Genomic DNA, 22,019 nt, shown 5'->3' on the forward strand with positions numbered 1-22,019 from the left:
AAAATGTTTTCATCCAGAGGGTGGTAGGAATCTGGAACTCATTGCCTGAAAGGATGGTAGAGGCAGAAGCCCTCATAACATTTAAGAAGCATTTGGATGTGCACTTGCGATGTCATGGCATACAAGGCTATGGGCCTAGTGCTGAAAAATGGGATTACAGTAGTTAGGTACTTATTTGATTGGCACAGACTCAATGGGCCAAAGGGCTTTTTTCTGTAATGTCGACCTCTATGACTCTAACTCCCACCCCTCTTCATCTCACCCTATCAGCACATCCTTCTATACCTTACTCCTTCAGGTTAATCCAGCTTCCCCTTAAAATAGTTTACTCGCTTCAGTTGCTCCACCTGGTAGAGATCCACATTTTCACCACTTTCTGGGTAAAGAACTTTGTCCTGAATTCCCTATTGGACTTATTCGTGACTATCAGATATTCACGGCCCCTGATTTTCATCTGCCCCACATTTACCGATGGAACAGATCAATTATAAACCTCCATCAAGAAACATATTTGGTGATTTTCAGACCAAAAATCCCACGTCACAAACGCTTGTAAATTAATTTCAACTTTTCTGATGTTTGTCACACAAAGAAAATGACAAAAGCATATTTCGAGGAAAAAATATGCTGCTGGGGCACATTATTTTTAAATCACTAATTTTTTTCCTAAATAAAACCAGCTTATTTCACTTGGTCTAATCTTATTACTATATAACTAACAGTGGGAGAGTGAAGTTTTGGCCAAGATTACCGAAACAGAGCAGGCCAAATATCTTTTTCAAATTTTGACCTGCCCAATTTGTTGATCTAGTTTTTATTTTTGTTAAACTTTGGTGTCAACGTGGCATTTAATGAGCGTGCAAACTTAAAACAGTGCTGAAGTTTGAAGCAGCAATTGCTGCAGAGGTGAACAAATGGGTTCTTTTGTGTGAATGAATGTCTGCATTTATTTCAACGATTGGAGGGTTCCCAGCGCTTGCGCAGAACCGCCGGGGAAGCAGGCGGTCGGCCACCCAGTGGCCCGGGACGGTCGGTGATGGCGGCGGCGAAGCGGCAGCTGGAGCCGGAAAGCGGGGATGAGGCCGAGTTGGAGCCAGGTACCGCGATTCGACACCAGAAAGAAAAGGGCTGTGAGCGACTGGCGGAGCGGGGAGGGCAGTCGGGGCTACCGGGCCGTTCAACCCTCGCACTCTGCGGCCGCAGGGCCCGAACCTCGTTCCAGAATATTCCTGGAGCCGCACCGCATAGCCTGGCGGCGCGCAGCCGCAATGCCACCCGGCTGAGGGGGGGGGGGGGGGAGGGTGGGGGAATGTTCGCGCAGCCGCAGTGCCGTCGCCGCGAGGATCGGGGTTTCGCGCAGCCGCAGTGTAACCAGGCTGAGGGGATCGCGCAGTCGCAGTGTTGCTGCCTGGAGGATCAGGGTTTCGCGCAGCCGCAGTGTCACCAGGCTGTGTGTGAGAGAGAGAGAGAGAGAGAGAGAGGTTCGCGCAGCCGCAGTGCCAGGTTAGGGGGTCCTGCAATGGGACTCACTGAGGTGCTGCCAGAGGAGCCAAGTTAGAGTGGATGTGGGAATATGGCCTGGGGTTTTTGTCACCCCTGCCTCAGTGACACCGTTTAGTCTGAGTGCTCGATTCAAACCCCAGTCAAGGAATTGAATGAATTATCTAGTCTGACACCGAAATTCAGCACTGAGAACATTGCTGCATCCTCTTGGGCAGGATCTCATGGCACTGCCCAACCTCAGGCGCCCAGGCCAAGATCGATCCTTCAAAACACAAACAGAATTACCTGGAAAAACTCAGCAGGTCTGGCAGCATCGGTGGAGAAGAAAAGAGTTGACGTTTCGAGTCCTCATGACCTTTTCTTCTCCACCGATGCTGCCAGACCTGCTGAGTTTTTCCAGGTAATTCTGTTTTTGTTTTGGATTTGCAGCATCCGCAGTTTTTTGTTTTTATATCGATCCTTCAAACATTGCCACCACATTGCTAATCTCACCACTGCTCAGGGTGCAAATTGGCTGCCAGGTCACCACAGTGATTACACTTGGAAAGTAATTCATTTGACTGTGGGATGCACTGATAATTTCACCTTCTCAGGACATTCCAATGTACGTTCTTTTTCTGCCTAGCAGCCTCAAAGGTGGCAAGAATTCATGCTCAGGAAGAGGAGGATGACCGAAGCAGACACTGCCCCTATCTGGACACTATCAATCGGTGAGTGTGAGCTTGGACTGTCCTGTAATATCTTCAAATAAAAACAAGCATCTGGGTGCTATACCCAGGCACAGGATTAGTAACATGCTGGAGGTAGGAATGTAAGTTCCCCCCCCTCTGTTGGTTTGACCTGTTTGATTTGCTGGGTTAAAGTCTGTAGGGTGGGCTGGTGTGGGACATGGAAAGTGTGACTGGCACAGAGGGCAATGCTGTTCTGAGGGTCAGACAATGTCGGGACAGTGTACATGACATATAAGAACAGGAGGAGGCCATTCAGCCCCTTGAACATGCTCTGACATTCCTTTAGACTCTGACTGATGTGCACCTCGCTTACAATTACCACTTTTGTGCCATATCTCTTTATGCCTTTCTCTGCTTGATTTTTCTCCTGAGTGGCCTAGCTCTGATTTTAAGATTGCATCCCCCATTGTCTGTAGTTACTCTATTCCATCCCTGTAACATTTTTAATACCTTGACCAGATCACCCTTTAATCTTCTGTACAAGTCAAGCCTGTGCAACCTGTTTGCATTAATCCAGCATCATTTTGAGACAATGGACCATCACTTCTGAGCACGGGGCAGTATATCTGGGGTGGGTGGGTTGGGGGTGGGGGGGGCTACCCCAAAGATGCACTGGGGAACCCCCTCCAGAACTTCCCAGGTAAGGTTTGCTCAGCAGTTGCCTGGGAAGTTCTAATGGGCAATTGCCCACACTGGGAACCATCTGAAAATGCGACTTAAATCCCAAATTTTGGATGGTTCCAACTGCCTTACGACAATAGTCACCCAGAAAAACTTAGAAGAATTAAAATCACTCCTAGTTCCTGGGTAACTATAGTACTGACCCACCCAGGCCCCCACACCCACAAGGTACCCCCATCTCCCACAGCACCCACCCCCAGCCCACGACCAACCCTTGACTACCCCACTACGACACCCCCCCTCAATCCGTACTCCGTCCCCCTCAACTACACACCCATGGGACTCCCCCCAAACCCCCACAGGACTCCCTCCGTCATCCCACTAGCCCCCCAACCCCCACTAGCCCAACCTGATCTGACCCTCCCCACCCCCACCCACAGTACGGCAGGCCCGGCCTGGCAGGTTGGTTGAGATAGGACAGGTTGGATTTCAAGGCCAGTAACTATGAGCGGAGTGGCAATCCGACTCGATTTCCACTCCACCAGAAGTTAACAGCCAGTTAGATTTTACATAGAAAATGCCAGGAAATACTCAGCAGGCCTGGTGCATCTATGTTGACATTAATGCATACTCTGATTTGGAGGTGGGGCTGCTGCAGTTAAGCTAAAGGAGCTTTATGTTGTGTGTTTGACGACACTGTCTTTGCTCTGGGTGTAATTCGTTGGGAGAGGGAGCTGTGCTGTTCCCGTTAGGGTGCATTTAAGGTCCTGTTTTAAGTAGTACATAATCTGCAGAGCTGATGGATATTCATTGATTTTTCTGTGAACAGGAGTGTGCTGGATTTTGATTTTGAAAAACTGTGCTCAGTCTCCCTTTCTCACATCAATGTCTACGCTTGTCTGGTTTGTGGCAAATACTTTCAAGGTAAGGTTACTCTAAGCCTTTGACGGCTTCACACATTGATATTTTATAACTCAGCTGTGGATTTCATTTTCTGCTGGCTACTACTCCTGAGGCAGTCCCTTGGGATCGAGGATGACTTGCTCCCACCCCGGTTCGATGGGTTCTGAGATGGCTGATAAATCCAATGTGCGATCTGTAGACTCTGCCACGTGTGGGGCAGGTGGTGTTTGAAGGGTTGGTTCGATGGGCTGTTTGGAGGTTTGTTCGCTCCCTCCGACACCTCGACTTCACCTCTGCACATTCCCGACAAAGTCTCTCGATGTGTCCACTGCCTTCCCCAATGAGCTTCTCCATTTCGGTCGGTCACAAGCCGGGGTCTCCTGTGAGTCGGTGGGGATGTTTAACCTCTTCGGGGATGCTTTGAGGACATCCCTAAAGCGTTTCCTCCTGGGAGTGTCCTGCCGTGACTGAATTCCGAATAGAGCAGTTGCTTTGGGAGTCTGGTGTCAGGCACACGAGCGACGTGTCCCGCCCAGTGATTAGTGCTCGATGCTGGACAGGGTGGTTTGAGACAAGACGCTGCTGCTGGAGTGCCTCTCTTCCCACCGGATTTGGAGGATCTTACTAGGGCATTGCTGGTGGAACTTCTCCAGTTCTTTGAGGTGCCTGTTGTAAGTTGTCCAAGTCCCTGAAGCATCTAGAATTGTTGTTTGACACTTGATTTCTGGGCTCACAGATGATGCATGGTCCCATGGTCAAGGCTGGTAACTGTAGAACCTTCTCCTAAAAAAGAGCTTGTCATCTTCAGTCGGAAGAGAGATTAATGTGGACATGGCTTTGATTGTGAGTGATTTGTGTTCCTTAGGACGAGGCCTGAAGTCATACGCCAACATTCATAGTGTTCAGGTTGGACATCACGTCTTTCTGAACCTGCACACGCTGAAGTTCTACTGCCTACCGGACAATTACGAAATCATTGACTCCTCCCTCGAGGACATCACGGTAAGAATGTGGCTCGAGTACAGGGGCCATGAAAGTCGCTTCCCATTTTATTTCCCCCTTTGAAGACTTTTGACTCTTGCTGAGATATTTCGGCCCTGAATATCCATCGATACTACACCCATGCAAGCCCAGAGAATGAATTTTGCAAGACTGACTATATCTCACCCTGCCCTTGCATGAGGTGTAACTCCCACGAGTTGGCAGGGGAGGGGGGGCTCACTGAATGGTTAGTGAGCAGGAACCCTCACTGACCCCTCCCTCGCCAAGTATCCAGTATGTTCAAAAATCTAGGAAGGTTCGATAAGGTAAATTGGGAGAAAGTCTTTCTATTGCCAGTGAGACAGTAGTTAGAGGACAGAAATTCAAGATTATTAGGAAGGGAATAGAGGGAGAAATTTGGAGAATTTAGAGGTTATTAGGACGTAGAATTGCCTAATGGAAATAGTGAAGAAAGCATAATCCATATGTATTTATATTCTTTATATTCCAGTTTGTACTGACGTAGTGAGCAGTCTCGCACTGTCCTTTATATTCCAGTATGTACTGAATTAGTGAGCATCCTCGCCCTGTCCTTTATAAACCAGTGTGTACTGAAGTAATGAGAAGTCTCGCATTGTGCTTTATATTCCAGTATGTACTGACGTAGTGAGCCGTCTCGCATTGTGCTTTATGTTCCAGTATGTACTAAAGCCAACTTTCACGAAGCAACACATTGCAAACCTGGACAAACAGTCCAAACTGTCCCGGGCGTACGATGGGACCACCTATCTGCCAGGAATTGTCGGACTGAACAACATCAAGGCCAATGACTATGCTAATGTGGTGTTACAGGTAAGGAAATCTTAAGAACAGTGATCCAGACAAGTGTAAGGTGTGTATTGTGAATGATGCTGCCTCTATGGTGAAAACAGTGAGCAGCTGAACCGCGACAACAAGTGGTTCCAGGTTTGATAGCTGGCCTGTGATTTATCTGCACTGCCTTCACTTGTCCCTCCTCCGCCCGTTCCCCCCCTGCCCGTTCCCCCCCAGCCCCCCCCCCCCCCCCCGCCCGTCCCCCCCCGCCCGCCCCCCTCCGCCCGCCCCCCTCCGCCCGTCCCCCTCCGCCCGCCCCCCCTCCAGCCCGCCTCCTCCGCCCGTCCCTCTCCAGCCCGCCCCCTCCGCCCGACCCTCTCCAGCCCGCCTCCTCCGCCCGTCCCTCTCCAACCCGCCTCCTCCACCCGTCCCTCTCCGCCCGTCCCCCTCCGCCCGCCTCCTCCGCCTGTCCCTCTCCAACCCGCCTCCTCCACCCGTCCCTCTCCACCCGTCCCCCTCCAACCCGCCCCCTCCGCCCGTCCCTCTCCAACCCGCCCCCTCTGCCCGTCCCTCTCCAACCCGCCCCCTCCGCCCGTCCCTCTCCAGCCCGCCTCCTCCGCCTGTCCCTCTCCAACCCGCCCCCTCCGCCCGTCCCTCTCCGGCCCGGCTCCTCCGCCCGTCCCTCTCCAAGGTGCTACATTCATCTGTCTCTGCTTCTATTTCAGGCCTTGTCCAATGTGCCTCCACTACGGAACTATTTCTTAGAGGAAGAGAACTACAAAGATATCAAACGGCCTCCAGGAGATATCATGTTCCTGCTGGTGCAGAGATTTGGAGAGTTAATGAGAAAACTCAGGAACCCCAGGAACTTCAAGGCTCATGTTTCCCCGCATGAGATGTTGCAGGCTGTAGTTTTATGCAGCAAGAAACGTTTCCAGATTACCAAACAGGGTGAGTGAGCGAGTGAGCTCCCAGTGGTTGAGGAAACTTTACCACAGCAGATTGGAAACTTGCATGCTGGAGATTGACCAAGCTTTGCTTTAAGGATGTAGGTAGTTCTGAATTGGGAGGGGTTAATTGTTATTGTATGGGGTATTTTCTGGTTGGCGGGATGTGACGAGTGGTGTGCCACAGGGATCAGTGCTGGGATCTCAACCTTTTACAATTTATATAAACAACTTGGCTGAAGGGACTGAAGGGATGGCTGCTAAATTTGCTGATGACACAAAGATCGGAAAGTAAGTTGTGAAGAGGACACAAGGAGGCTACAAAGTGACATAGATAGGTTAAGGGAGTGGGCAAAGATATAGCAAATGGAGTATAATGTGGGCAAATGTGCAATTTGCCAGGAAGAATGAAAAGAAGCTTATTATCTAAATGGCGAGAGATTGCAGAGCTCTGAGATTCAGAGAAGTCTAGGGGTCCTAATGCATGAATCAGAAAAGGTTAGTATGCAGGTACAGCAAGTAACTAGGAAAGCTAATAGAATGTTATTGTTTATTGTGAGGGGAATTGAATACAAAAGTAGGGAGGTTATGTTTCAGTTGTACAGGGCATTGGTGAGACCACATCTGGAGTATTGTGTACAGTGTTGGTGTCCTTATTTAAATAAAGATGTAAATGCGTTAGAAGCAGTTCAGAGAAGGTTTACCAGACTAATTCCAGGAATGGCAGGTTGTCTTATGAGGAAAGGTTGGACAGATTAGGCTTGTACCCACTGGAGTTTAGAAGAGTAAGAGGTGGCTTGATCACTTCAAGTTCCTGATGGGTCTTGACAGGGTGGATGTAGCGAGGATGTTTCCTCGAGTGGGAGAACCTAGAACTAGAACTAGGGGTCACGGTTTAAAAATAAGGGGTCACCCATTTAAGACAGAGCTGAGGAGAAATTTTTTCTCACGGAGGGCCGCGAGTCTTTGGAGTCTGTTCCTCAAAAGGCAGTGGAAGCAGGGCATTTGAATATTTTTAAGAAAGAGCTAGACAGATTCTTGATTAACAAGGGGTTGAAAGGTTATCGGGGGTAGGTAGGAAGTTACAGTCAAATCAGTCATGATCTCATTGAATGGCGGAGCAGGCTTGAGGGGCCGAGTGGCCTACTCCTGCTCCATGTTCGTGTGCAATGGAAATTTAGGTGGAACCTTTCCCAGGATATCCCCTTCATTTCAGTTATTGCTAGGCTTCAAAGTTGGACTGAGGAATGGTGGGAAAAGGTGACTGAGCCTGATCCTCTAGTAAGTTTGAAGTCATTAACTTCAGAGTCCTAGAATTTCGTTTCAATCATGGCTCCCGCCTCTGAGTCAGCAAATTGTGGGTTCAAGTTCCACTCAGAGACTTGAGCACAGAATCTACACTGACACTTCCAGTGCAGCACTGAGGGAGTGCTCCACTGTTAAAGGTAGCATCTTTCGGATGAGACATTAAATGGAGGCCCCATCTACCTTCTCAGGTAGATGTTAAAGATTCTATGGCACTATTTCGAAGAAGAACAGGAGAGTTACCTGGTGCCCTGGCCAGTCAATGTAAAAAAACCAGATTATCTGGTCATTTTCACGTTGCTGTTTGTGGGAGCTTGCTGTGTGCAAATTGGCTGTTGTATTTCCTGCTCTTAATAATAGTGACTACAGTAGTAAACCCTTCTAGAACTGGTGGAGGCAAAATTTCCACTGTAACTTTGTTGAAATATGATCGGAAACCTCAGGAAAACAAAATAAATGGCTGCTCACCCTATTTCTCTGGGATGTCTGTAACCTTGTGAGAGGTGGCAAAAAACCAACTGAAATTCAGTACCATTGTGGCTTGTTGCTTTCAAAGTATGTAAGTTCTTTAAAACGATATTTAATAAATGTAACAGCATGTAGAATCACAAAACAAACAAACTCAGTGTATATCAGGAACAGCTATTTCAAATCAACTTTAAAATTCTGTCACGCCCAAATGTTAAAAATTTCTAAATAGGGAACAATGAAATATTATAATTGGGTCTTTGATGTGCAGCTATCTCAAAACTTGAGTTTTGTTGGATAATTGGCGGCTGTACTGCATCAACAACTTGCATAGATAGCAAAGAGCATTCCTTAGCATTTATCTACTGGAAGATTTCTTTGGATAGAATTATTTTGCTGTTTCTATCATTGTGTATCATGTACCATAATCTCACAAACTTCTGCTGTAACCTCTGAATTACCACGTGTCTCCATTAGTATTGAGGTAAAAAGGGAAGTTTTATACACCACATATTAAAACAGAACATTGCTAAAATATGCAGCAGGTCTCTTTGTAGTTATACAAGGAAATGTTTGAGGTGTCCATTCAGTGCTCTGACAAAGGGTAGACACTGCGAGGCCTTGACCTCTCCCTTTGCTTTCAATTGCTGACATGCCTGTGATCTAGTTCCAACCTTTCAGTTTTTATTTTATTTTAGTGTGTCACTGCAGGTCTTAATGCAGGCAATTACTTCGATAATTCCCCAAAACATTTGCAGCAGTGTGGAATATTTGTCTGCCATTACAGGTGATGCTGTCGACTTCCTGTCTTGGTTCCTGAATGCACTCCATATGGCGCTAGGAGGGAATAAGAAGAAAAAGAGTAAGTAGCATCAGGAACTGAGCACTCCGACTGCTCCAATTGGTGGCTTTCCTCGGGTTTTTCACAGTTCAGAGGGAGAAGCTGTGAAAATTTCTTACAGACTGGGGAGACCAAACGCAGACAGGGTGACCTGCTTTGCGGGAGGTCGCGGAACACCTCCCCTCAGTCTGCCAAGCATGATCCCGGCCTTGCGATTGCTTGTCGTTTTAATTCACCGCTTTGCTCTCGCACTCTCATTTCTATCCGCTGCCTGCTGCAATGTTGTAATGAAGCTCAAAGCAAGCTCGAGGAACAGCATCTCATCATCCGATTAGGCACTTTACAGCCTTCTGGACTCAGCATTGAGTTCAACAACTTCAGCCCATGAACTCAGTTTTTCATTTAGATTTTTTTTTGCCGAGTGCCAGCCTGTATCTTGTTTCCATCGTTTTGCTTTCAGACAGCTGTTCATTATTCTGCCATTAACACTCACTCTGGACCAATGCTTTGTTTGTTTATTACAACCATTACCACTCCCTTTGCTTTTTGTTCCATGACGTCTTTGTTATTTAATCTCTCCTGCCCTCTACTCTATCCCAGACCTTCCCTTTTGTCCGACCTCCCCCTCCCATCTTTCAACAGCCTAAAACTGATCAAATTTCTACCTCCCTTCAGCTCCAAAGAAGTCATTCAACTCAAATTGTTAACCCTGTTTGTCTCTCCACAGGCACTGCTAGACTTGCTGAGTTTTTCCAGCATTTTCTGTTTTTATTTCTGATTTGCAGCATCTGTACTATTTTGCTTTTATTATGCCACCGCTACACTTTACTACTTGTGTCGCTGCTGTGAAAAGATGCATTGCTTTAAGAGTCCTGAGGGATTGTGTAGCCTGGTTGTGAAGACGGCAATAAACTGACCATCTAGTTTGGGAAAGACTGGGTGGTGAGATGGCCATGTCTCAGTGGGTACATGCGGCAACTGACTGCTGTGGATGGGGGAGGCCCTGTGTTCGATCCCGTGGTGTCTGCTGAGTTTCAGTCAGTCTCAGTGGAGCAGAGGACAAATGATCCTGGGTTCTGCTCCTGGTCACTCTTCAGTGACCTCCCCTTCCTCACCCCTGCCACCGCACTGCAAAGTGCTTGGCAGATAAACACAGGAGCTAACTTACTGTGACATCCCAATTTTAGGCTGGATAAGGAGCTGAAACTTCACTGGGCTCACACTGGAGATTGGCCGTTTAGTGGCTGACTGTAGGGATCCTGATGCCAATCCGGTGGGGGGGTGGCAGGTGTAATTTCTAGTTTAGCTTTTTATAAAACAAATGGAAGTAAGGCAGCCATTTTGTCTTCAGAAACTGTGTCGTTCCACATTAGGAACACAACTGTTGTGGAGGTACTTGTGTTTTCTGTGAGCTTTCTAATTGGCGCTGAATGAGAGGCTGGGTATTATACAAAACTCCTGGTGATTCTAATATTACTGTGCTCTTCCCCATATTTTGTTCTAAATGGTTCTGCAATGTTGGAATGTTTTCCTCGTTTGCAGCCATCATCAACAGTGTGTTTCAGGGATCCATGCGGATATTTACGAAGAAGTTGCCTCCACCAGACCTGGTTAGTTCCCTTTGTTCTTATTGCTCCCTTACGGCCTTGTATTCTGTTGTGTCTTTTTTTCTTACTTTTTCCACTGGTCTGTAGAACGGGGCAGATTGGGATTCTGTTGAGCAGTGGACCGACCTTCAGAAGATGAAGGTTCAGGCTCCCTCCGTCCTGTCAGGAGAATTGACCAGGCTCAAAGTTGCAAGAACACATTATTGCCACAGCTGGCGTCATCCTCTTAGCAACCATTGCAGCATTTAAAGTTACAGTGCAATTCCTGGCCTGGCTTCTCATGGTTTTCATGCTGACCACCATTAGATTAATTTGTTTTTAAATGTACTTATTTGTTTAACCACACGGTGGCAGCAAATAGCCAGAAGTACAAGTCAGCGCAGCATCTGCCAGTTTCATAAGTTGAACAAGTTTGAGTTCAAACTTTTTTAAAAAAAGTTTCATTTTGTTGACAATTTTACATGAATTTAAAGCTCATGAAGGTGAAGGATGTTAGTGCTGGAAATGGCGAGCGCCTTGGATTACTATCAAATGCCTCCATGGCAGGTACAGCATGGGGTTAGATACAGAGTAAATCTCCCTCTACACTGACCCCATCAAACACTCCCAGGACAGGTACAGCACGGGGTTAGATACAGAGTAAAGCTCCCTCTGCACTGTCCCCATCAAACACTCCCAGGGCAGGTACAGCACGGGGTTAGATACAGAGTAAAGCTCCCTCTGCACTGTCCACATCAAACACTCCCAGGACAGGTACAGCACGGGGTTAGATACAGAGTAAAGCACTCTCTACCTTGTCCCCATCAAACACTCCCAGGGCAGGTACAGCACGGGGTTAGATACAGAGTAAAGCTCCCTCTACACTGTCCCCATCAAACACTCCCAGGACAGGTACAGCACGGGGTTAGATACAGAGTAAAGCTCCCTCTACACTGTCCCATCAAACACTCCCAGGGCAGGTACAGCACGGGGTTAGATACAGAGTAAATCTCCCTCTACACTGTCCCCATCAAACACTCCCAGAGCAGGTACAGAATGGGGTTAGATACAGAGTAAAGCTCCCACTACATTCTCCCCATCAAACACTCCCAGGACAGATACAGCACGGGGTTAGATACAGAGTAAAGCTCCCACTACACTGCCCTATTAAACTCTCAGGTAGAATGCAACCTGGGTTTCATACAGAATGAAGCTCCCAGCAGGATCCCTTGGCCTTGATCTTAGAAGAATAGCCTCAAATTCAACACTGAAGTGTTGTGACCTCTTTGAGATTGCTGATATTTAGAATTATTTAGTTTTATTTATGAATCCAAACTAAAATATAAAAAAAGTCTGTTTTTGAGTTTTTGTTCTTAGTTTTTATTATTTCTAGTTCGTTAACAGTAAATGCTCCACTGGCATTTGACATTAGTTAGTTCAAAGGGAAACAGTTCTAACCTGTCTGCAATATTTCTCAGCATTTATCCATATTGAACTTCGGATCACAGTCAGGCAGAACTTACTTCCCCAGAGTATGTTTGGACTGTGGTATAAATTTCAAGGGAAGATCATTATGAATGTGCTGGCAAAACAATTAGATGGCCAGAGCAGGTATTGATGGATTGGTTGAAAAGATAACTAGGTGAGGCTGTGATCACAAAGACAGGCTCATTGGGTCACTGGCCTTTTCATGCTGATAAGTTGTGTGTTTAAAAAATGGTGGACCAGTGGCATGTATTTGATTGGTTTTGGACATAGAAACATGGTAGTGAGCGCATTGCACTTTTTAAAGGGGAACAGAGCGATTCCAACTGGCTTGAGGGAATGATTTAAAAACACTGTACATCACCTTGAGAGCTGAGTTTGCATCCTGTCAACTTGATGGATGGTTAGGATAAAGATTCCACTTGTGACTGTTCAGCCTGAGGTAATGCAGTCAGCATGGATATTAATCAGCTGCTCTGATCTTCAAACATTTTCATAGAATTTGTGTTTTAAAGCTTCCTTTCTAACCAGTTTTATATCCTACACGTAGACACCGGAGGAGAAAGAGCAACTGCTGGAAATGGAGGAGTTCAAGGAATCGATGACAGAGTCCACTTTCTTATACTTAACACTCGACCTTCCCACAGCCCCTCTGTACAAAGATGAGAAGGAACAGCTGATCATTCCGCAGGTCCCACTCTTCAACATCTTGGCAAAGTTCAACGGCATCACAGAGAAGGTTGTTACAAAACTCCAAGCAGAATGAGTAATGCCTGAACATTCTGTTAGTAAACAGAGCAGAATTAATGGCACTGTTGGAGCTGTGTCGATTACTGAGTGTGTAATAGGATTGAACAAAATCCCACTTAGAGTAGTTCACTGTGCCACTAACCGCTCTGACAATGCCCTGCCAGTGCTGGTGTATACGCGAGTTACTCCCATTTATTGGGTGTCAGGCTTGACCCTGAGTGAGAAGATTGTGAGTTTGTGCCCCACGCCAGAGACTTCATTGAATAATGCAGCATAGAAGGAAGCCATTTGACTCATTGTGCTTGTCCTGGCTCTTTGAAAGAAATTAGTCCCACTCCTGATCTTTCCCTGTAGCCTTGCTAATTTCTCCTTTTCAAGTACATATACAATGCCTCATTGAAAGTTGAATCTGCTTCCATCTTCCTTTCAGGCAGTGCATTCCAGATCACAACAACTTGCTTTGTTTAAAAAGGAAGACCCTCAATTTGCCTGCTAGATTTTTGCCAGTTATCTTAAATCTGTCTTTTGGTTACTGATTCTCCTGTCCATTCTATCAAAACGCCTATAGTTCTGAACACAAGCAAAAATACCTGGAAAAACTCAGCCGGTCTGGCAGCATCTGCGGAGAGGAGCACAGTTAATGTTTCGAGTCTGTGTGACTGTTCAACAGAACTAAGTAAAGAGATGAAATATAAGCTGGTTGAAGGTGGGGGGAGGGGGGAGAGAAGGGGGAGGGGGAGAGAAGGGGGGGGAGGAGGGAGAGAAGTGGGGGGGAGGAGGGAGAGAAGGGGGGGGAGGAGGGAGAGAAGGGGGGGGAGAGAAGGGGGGGGAGGGGGGAGAGAAGTGGGGGGGAGGGGGGAGAGAAGGGGGGGAGAAGGGGGTGGGGGAGAAGGGGGAAGGGGGGGTGGAGGGGGAAGGGGGGGTGGAGGGGGAAGGGGGGGTGGAGGGGGAAGGGGGGAGGGGGAAGGGGGGTGGGGGGGGGAAGGGGGGGTGGAGGGGGAAGGGGGGTGGAGGGGAAGGGGGAGGGGGGAAGGGGGGAGGAGGGGGGTAAGGGGGGGAGGAGGGAGGGAGGAGGGAGGGGGGAGGGGTAGGGGGGAAGGGGGGAAGGAGGGGGAAGGGGGAGGCGGGGGGAGGGGGAGGGGGGGTGGCGGGGGGGGGGCTGGGGGAGAGCTGGATAGAGGGCCAGTGAGTGCCCAGCTCTACCCCCCCCTCCCCGCCAAAAACCAGTTTATATTTCACCTCTTTTCTATTTTTACTTAGTTCTGTTGAAGAGTCATACGGACTCGAAACGTTAACTGTGCTCCTCTCCGCAGATGCTGCCAGACCTGCTGAGTTTTTCCAGGTATTTTTGTTTTTGTTTTGGATTTCCAGCATCCTCAGTTTTTTACTTTTATCTTATAGTTCTGAACATCTCCCCTTAATCCTCTCTGCTCCAAGGAGAACAATTCTAGCTACTCTAGGCTCTCCACATAACTGATCCTTGGTGCCAATCTAGTAAATTTCCTCCAGACCCCCTCTAGGACCCTGACGTCCTTCCTAAAGTGCAGTACCCAGAATTGGGTGTAACATACGAGCTCAGTCTTAACCAGTGATTTATAAAGGTTTATTGCAATTTGCTTGCTTTTGTACTCTATACCTCCGTTAGAGCCCAGGATCCTGTACGGTTTTTTAAATTGAGCCCATAATCTAGGCTGATACTTCAGTGCAGTATAGAGGGAGTGCTGCTCTGCTGGAGGTGCTGTCTTTCAGATGACATGTTAATTTGAGGCCCAGTCTGTCATCTCAGGTGGGTATAAAAGGTCCAATGACACAGTTTGAAAATTGCACTGTCCCGGTCAATAGTTATTCCTCAACCAACATCACTAAAATAGGTTATCTGCTGTTTGTGGCACCTTGCTGTATGCAAATTTGTTGCTCTGTTATTAGTTAATTCTCTGCCTGTGGAAGTTGCTGGGAAGGTTGGCATTTGTTACCCATCTCTATTTTCCTTGCTCCGACATCTTCCTGGATACTTTTACTGATACTAGTTTTTTTTTAAAATTCTCTTTTTTAAGCTAATGGTGGGATTTTTAACTCTCATTGTCTGCAATAATAGTCCACCCTTCTGGATTATTAGTCTAGTAACACAACCACTATACTGTCATACCTCTGTTTTCTTCAATTGCAACAATGATTCCACTTCAAAAGTATGTCATTGACATTGAAGTACGTTAGGACATCCTGAGCCCATGAAAGGCACTATATAGATACAAAATCTCTGTAGTAAATGTTTTTGTATTTTCTACAGGAGTATAAAACCTACAAGGAGAATTTCCTGAAGAGGTTCCAGCTGACGAAGCTCCCACCTTACCTCATTTTCTACATCAAGAGATTCACAAAGAATAACTTCTTCATAGAGAAGAACCCCACCATTGTCAATTTCCCAATCACGTAAGCCATTTTAGAACTTGCATTTTACAGTTTTCTCTTCCTAAAGGTGCCCATTTCTGGGTACGGTTCCATCAGCAGTGTGTGACCACATTTTAAATGAAATGGCGAATGTTACCTGATCCTCCATCGTGGATATCATCTGATATCCGCTATTATGTTCCAGCGGTCTGGCATAGGAACACTTACTGAAATTTGGACATTGCCGAAAAGCGAGACATGTTGCCGAAGCTTTTCGTCTTGCACTCATCAGGACAAACACAAGAATGCCAAATTTCAGATAGATCACAGCAATCCTGTAATATAAATTGTTGCGGTTGTTTGAAATTTGGCATTCTTGCATTTGTCCTGATGAGTCTATGATGAAAAGCTTTCAGCTCTCTTCAGCAATACTGACTGAAATGTTCTGCTTCCTCCCCAGCCCAGGGGCATTGAGCCAGTTCTAGCCCATCAACTGCTGCTCATCAGCTGTGCTCACCTGACATCACAGTGTAGGCGGATGATTGAATCTGAAGTCAAATTGTGCAGTGGGACTTATTAACTTTATGTTGGAACCCTGCGTAGCAGCTTCAATGTATTTGGTGTTTGTGCTGTAGTCTCCACTTTGATGCGAGTTTACCAGAATTGTGTAGATGCTCTCGGGTGGGGGAAGTTAGATTGCGGCTATCTGATAACTGGGTCCCAAATAGGGAATTCAGAAGGAACTTCTTTACCCACGGAGTGGTGAGAATGTGGAACTCGCTCCCACAGGGTGTGATTGAATTGAATAGTATCGATGTATTTAAGGGGAAACTAGACAAACACATGAGGGAGAAGGGAATAGAGGGTTATGATGGTAGATTTAGATGAGGAAAGATGGGAGAAGGCTTGATTGGAACATAAATACCAGCACGGACTGTTTGGGCTGAATGGCCTGTTTCTGTGCCAGATACCCTGTGGAATTAAGGGAAAAAAGTTGAGCCACCAGTTTCTATAGAGTTGGGGATATAGTGAGGATCTCAATATTACAATAAAATTGACTTGCTTATTGAAATGTGTGTTTCAGCAATGTTGATCTAAGAGAATACCTGTCCGAGGAGGTCCAGGCCATCCACAAACACACTACCTATGACCTGATTGGTAATGTGGTACATGACGGGAAGCCGGGTGAGGGAGCATATCGGGTCCACGTGCTACATCATGTGAGTACATAGACATTGATGCTCATGCAGTTGCTGGGGATTTATACCTCTGGTGTATATAAGGCTTGTCCTGGAAATAAAGATGTACTTAGGCTTGTGAAATATAAACACAAAATGTAGGAAACACTCAGCAGGCCTGACAGCATCTGTGGAGAGAGGAACAAGAGTTAACGTTTCAGGCTGATGGCCTTTTTATTTCACACTTCCAGCAGCTGCAGTACTTTGTCTTTGTCCTTAAGCTTGACTGGCCCCAGAAGAGGTGAAAACTGAACTGCACTCACCTGGTTCCATTCTCATCCATCTAATTGTAGCCAGAGTATCACCTGCAATGGCTTCTCGTGCTGTTCCCACATCATTACCTCACATATATCCTTGGCTGGGGTAATATCAATGGCCCCTCTCCTACTTCTCATCTGCATGCTGCCCCTGGGTGACATCAAAGGCACTGCATTGTTTTCACATATACCCTGACAACATCCAGCTCTACCTCACCACCACCTCTCTCAACTCTCCACTGTTGCTAAATTATCAGACTGCTTATCCGACATCTAGCACCGATGAGGGGAAATTTCTTCTAATTAATTATTGGTAAGACTAAAGCCATTTATTTCAGTCCTGCTCCAAATTCCATTCCCCAATGACCATCTCCATACTACTTCCCAGCAACAGTCTGAGATTGAGCCAGTCTGTTCACAACCTTGGTGTCATGTTTGATCCTGAGATGAACTCTGATCTCATACTCGTGCCACCAAGACTGCCTATTTCCACCATTTTGTCCTCTGTTAGCTCTTCAGTTGCTGAAACCCTCATCCCTGCCTTGGTTACCTTTAGACTGGACTATTCCAATGCACTCCTGGCTGGTCTCCCACATTCCATTCTTTGTAAACTTGAAGTCATCCAAAACTCTGCTGCCCGCCGTGTTTTAACTCACAAGAAGTCCTGTTTTATCATTCCCTGGCGCTCACTGACCTACACTGGCTCCCGGTCAAGCAATGTCTTGATTTTAAAATTCTCATCCTTGTTTTCAAATCCATCCATGGCCTTGCCCCCCTCTATCTCTGTAATCTCTTCCAACCCCACCACCCCCCTATACAAATATAAGTTGTTGTTGTTATGCCACAACATTTACTGATTTGTGTATTTGTACTCTCTGATCCCATTGTTCCTTTACCCCGTTTGGATTGTTTTCCAAGTTATATGTGACCTCCTTACTTTTCTTAATCAAAATTTAATATCTCACACTTATGTTGAAATTCATTTGCCAGTTATATGCACATTCCTCAAAGTTTATTAATGTCCTCTTGAAATATGTCCCAGTCGTTACTGTCAACTATCCCTCCCAATTTGGTGTAATTTGCAAACTTAGAAATAATGTTTTTGATTTCAAAGCGTTAATATAAATTGTGAGCAACAGTAATTCCATATGTGTTTATTCATCCATGATGATCATTAGTGTTAAGTTCTTGCTTTTAGCAGAATCTATTTTTCCTGGACTCTGAACACTTTTATATGTTTCTTCTTGCTGTTCTACATCATTGTTGCCAATATTGTCCATTTTACAAGTTCCCTTCTCGTTCCCTCACTATCATCTTTTCTTCAATCTGTTAACCTGCTCTTGTCATACTTATGTCCTCAACCTAGAAGGGCAAGGGCAGCAGACACATGGGAACAACACCACCTGCAAATTCTCTCCCTCCACCCCCACCAAATCATAACACAGCATCCTGACTTGGAACTATGTCGCTTTTCCTTCACTGTCGCTGGGTCAAAATCCTGGAACTCCCTCCCTAACAGCGCTGTGGGTGTACCTACACCACAGGGACTGCAGTGGTTCAAGAAGGCGGCTCATCACCACCTTCTCAGGGCAATTAGGGATGGGCAATAAATGCTGGCTTAGCCAGTGATGCCCACATCCCATGAAAGAATGATAAAACAAATTATCCTAAACCAAATAATATTATGGTCACTATTACCTCAATGTTACCCAACACTCTCTCATCTTCTCTGGTTCATTTCACGAATTCAGTGTGAAGGAGACAGGATGTTGCAGTGATCTGTAGTCGAGGGATACCTATAGTGTTCTAAATTGCACAAGTAAAGATCAAATAGTTTGTGATTATAAATATAAACTGTAAATGACGGAACCTGTAATGCATAGAAGATCTTTAGCATCTTTGAAGGAAGACTGATGTTTCGGTAGGGCCCTTTGTCAGAACTGGTGTAGTAATTAGGAGAAGACCTTTTTCATAACACTCAGTAAAGTGAAAAGGATAACAATAGTTAGCATCAGGAATAGAAAGGTGTCTATTGAATTTTGAAGCCATAGCCGCATGTAAATAGTTATCTGTACTCTTGACTTCTCATTATAGTCCCCCTGTTTTGCTCAGTCCAACAAGGGGGCTTCTCTTCTATTCAGCTGAGGTAAAGGGTCTTTACTGTAACATTAATCTAACTTTCCTTTTGTTTTGGATGCTGATGGACCAGTTGTGTATTTCCAGAATTTTCTGTTTTTATTTTAGATTTCCAGTAGTTAGTTTAGATTTTGTTTTTGTGTATGTTACATGCCTGCTGTTCTTCACTTGCTGCCCCATGTGTTTTTGCAAGATAAAGGTAGTATGTAATCTAGGAAGTACCGAGAGACATACAGCGCTGTGTACTAGCCTCTGTAGTATGAGATTCTGTCTTCTCAGTATGAAAAGTTAACCTGGAAAAACTCAGCAGGTCTGGCAGCATCTGTGGAAGGGAGCACAGCCAACGTTTCGAGTCCACATGAGTTGAAGAGTCATGCGGACTCGAAACGTTAACTGTGCTCCCTTCCACAGATGCTCCCAGACCTGCTGAGTTTTTCCAGGTATTTTTGTTTTTGTTTTCGATTTCCAGCATCCGCAGTTTTTTGCTTTTATATTATTGAAATGTTAACCTGTTTGGTATACTTCCTTCAGGGCACAGGGAAGTGGTATGAGCTGCAGGATCTACAAGTATCTGACATCTTGCCACAAATGATTACCCTTTCTGAGGCCTACATTCAGGTCAGTATTATCAATGGCAGTGTTGGATACATACTGCTTTCCTGTTACTGCAGAAGATGCAAACATTTTGTGTAATATCATATTGGCAGTGAGTAACTGTTGTACATTCTATGGCCACGTTCTTACAATTTGCACTGATGCAAGACCACAGAATGAGGGGACACGAGATTAAACTAAGAAAAGGCAGATTCAGATGGAATGTAAGGACCTGATTGACAATATACTTGGTCATTGGAACAGTTTACTAATAGTAATTGTGGAGGCAATTGGTTACAGCACCTTAAAGCAAAATTGAGAAACACACCTCAGTTATAACTGCAAAGACAACAGGAAGATAGACTAAATGGATCTATGTCTTTAGGTCATCTGGGTCGCTAGTACAGTAGTAAAGGCTTTTTAAAACCAATCTTTTGTGTCCCTCGTTACTACATGCTTGCTTGTGCTTTCCCTCCCACTGTCTTTAGGCTTACTGCTGTCCCACACTATGAACTTTGGCCCTTCACCTCAGTTGCTTTATAGTAAGAAAATACCTAGAATAGTGAGTTTTTCCTATAATACTTATGACGATTCAGATAGGACATTATGTGTGCTGGTTCCAACCAGGGCGCTGGAAAAGTTGGAAGTAATGTTTTAAGAAACCAAACTTTGTACCAGAGCTGTCCTCACGCCAGAAACCTCTCATTAGGCCACAGCTCGATTATTATGTTCAGTTCTGGTCACCAATTTTAGGCTGGATGTGAGGGTGCGGAGGAGATTTACCAGAATGGTTCCAGGGATGAGGGATTTTAATGACAAGGTTACGTCGGAGAAGCTGGTGTTGTTCTCCTTGGAGCAAAGGAGATTGAGGGGAGATTTGATAGAGGTGGACAAGCTTCTGACAGGTTTAGTAAGGTAGACAAAGAAAAGCTGTTCCCATTGGCTGATGGTGCAAGGACTAGGGGAACACAGATTTAAGGTTTTGGGCAGAGCTACAGGGAGGAATGTGAGAAAAAGACTTTCTTATGCAGCGAGTGGGAATGAGCTGGAACTCGCTGCCCACGAGGATGATGGACGTGGAGAAGATGAATGATTTCGAAAGGGAATCTGATGGGCACTTGATGGAAATAAACTTGCAGGGATAGAGTGGAGGAGTGGGACTGACTGCATTGTCCTACAGAGAGCCGGCATGGACTTGATGGGCTGAATGGCCTCCTTCTGTGCCATAAGTGACTCTATGACTCTGATGCTTGTGGGAGTCCATGTTGTAACACCACATTGGTTGGAGCACACTTTATTATGCTGCACCTTGTCTAAAAGCTACTGAAAATAGGTGATGTATTTAGCGGTGGTGGATTAACAAGTGTGCTATTGCTTGAATTCACCTTTATGAGTTGAATAATGTGAGGTTAATCAGGTGGGAATGTGACTACCCTGTTAATGTTAAGAGTATGTGAGTAAGCTAAATACCCCTGGCTGTTTTGCATATTATTAAAAAAAAACTTTTGTTTCACCATCAGATCTGGAAGAGACGTGAGGACAGTGATGAAAGTCTGCCCAGTCAGAAAGGAGCATGAACTGGGGCTGGGGGAAAAGATTGTGAATGATAGGCACTTTACCCATGGTAAGTGGGGACTTACTTGGGTGGACCTGAAAGAACCCAGCAATATTTAAAACAAAGTCTGACAGTAGGTTGTAAACTGAAGTGTTTGGAAAGTGTGGATGACATTGAGGTTACATTGTGTGCAGACTGTGTACCGACCTCATGACAAGTCCAAATCTGCAACATCTCCATTACTGACATGTAAAGGTTTACAGTAACTACAGGAAAATATTCAATGAATATTTTCATGGGAAGATTCTGGTTTGAAGGATTGCGAAGCAATAGCAGAGATCCTCTGATTCGCCTGGGAATGGCACCAACCTGAATTAAACACCTCCCTGTTCGTCTCATCTTTGTCCGTGTATTCTGCTTGTGGAGCTCTGGCAGAATTACTCCTACAGGATGTCACAATTCTCACTGTGTTTTTGTTATCATCTTGCTCCCTTTTTATTCAAGTGTAGACAGCATTTTACATTCTGGCTGCTGCTGCATAAGGTGCTGTAGAGTTGGGAGCAGAAAGCAACTTTCCAGTTTTGTTTTAGATTGTTGGCATTTTTGTGTAAAATCCATCTGTCATACTCTCTCTCTGTCATGTTGTACGGAGCTCTGGTAAAGCAGAGTCTGGCAAACAAAACCTTTTGGAATAGCCTGCCTTTTCCTGAATGTCGGAACGGTGAATAAGGGCAACCTCAGGATTCAATTTTATTCAGATTAGGGAGTTTGGAATAATTCCTCTTGATGGTATGATTTTGGAAAATTATATAAGTAAAATGTTTCACTTGTGGCCTGCTTTCCCCATTATTTTCAGCATTGTTTATTACTGTGTCTCAGTTAAGGTCAATAAAATTCTCATTGGAAAAACTGTGTTT

At 45.6% G+C, this 22,019-nt stretch overlaps 1 protein-coding gene across 1 annotated transcript; it reads left to right on the forward strand.

Annotated features, from left to right (window-relative positions):
- Nucleotides 1-973: 973 nt before the first annotated feature.
- Nucleotides 974-21,942, forward strand: usp39 (ubiquitin specific peptidase 39). Its single transcript, XM_078565768.1, has 13 exons — nucleotides 974-1,097; nucleotides 2,129-2,213; nucleotides 3,685-3,779; nucleotides 4,624-4,760; nucleotides 5,439-5,591; nucleotides 6,278-6,503; nucleotides 9,060-9,134; nucleotides 10,656-10,723; nucleotides 12,735-12,923; nucleotides 15,222-15,364; nucleotides 16,407-16,542; nucleotides 19,485-19,571; nucleotides 21,068-21,942. Exons 1-13 carry the CDS (start codon nucleotides 1,037-1,039, stop codon nucleotides 21,122-21,124), a joined length of 1,512 nt encoding a protein of 503 aa, XP_078421894.1. The 5' UTR covers nucleotides 974-1,036; the 3' UTR covers nucleotides 21,125-21,942.
- The last annotated feature ends 77 nt before the right edge of the window (nucleotides 21,943-22,019 follow it).

The sequence above is a fragment of the Cetorhinus maximus genome, chromosome 20 (assembly GCF_964194155.1).
Source record: "Cetorhinus maximus chromosome 20, sCetMax3.hap1.1, whole genome shotgun sequence".
Lineage (NCBI taxonomy): Eukaryota > Metazoa > Chordata > Chondrichthyes > Lamniformes > Cetorhinidae > Cetorhinus > Cetorhinus maximus.

What these genes read in the sequence shown, in the direction of transcription:
- usp39 (XM_078565768.1), top strand. Translation starts at nt 1,037, where the DNA reads ATGGCGGCGGCGAAGCGGCAGCTGGAGCCGGAAAGCGGGGATGAGGCC. An exon ending in TCAACGGCATCACAGAGAAG is followed by an intron (nt 12,924 to 15,221) that starts GTTGTTACAAAA and finishes TATTTTCTACAG; the next exon opens with GAGTATAAAACCTACAAGGA. An exon ending in TTTCTGAGGCCTACATTCAG is followed by an intron (nt 19,572 to 21,067) that starts GTCAGTATTATC and finishes TTTCACCATCAG; the next exon opens with ATCTGGAAGAGACGTGAGGA.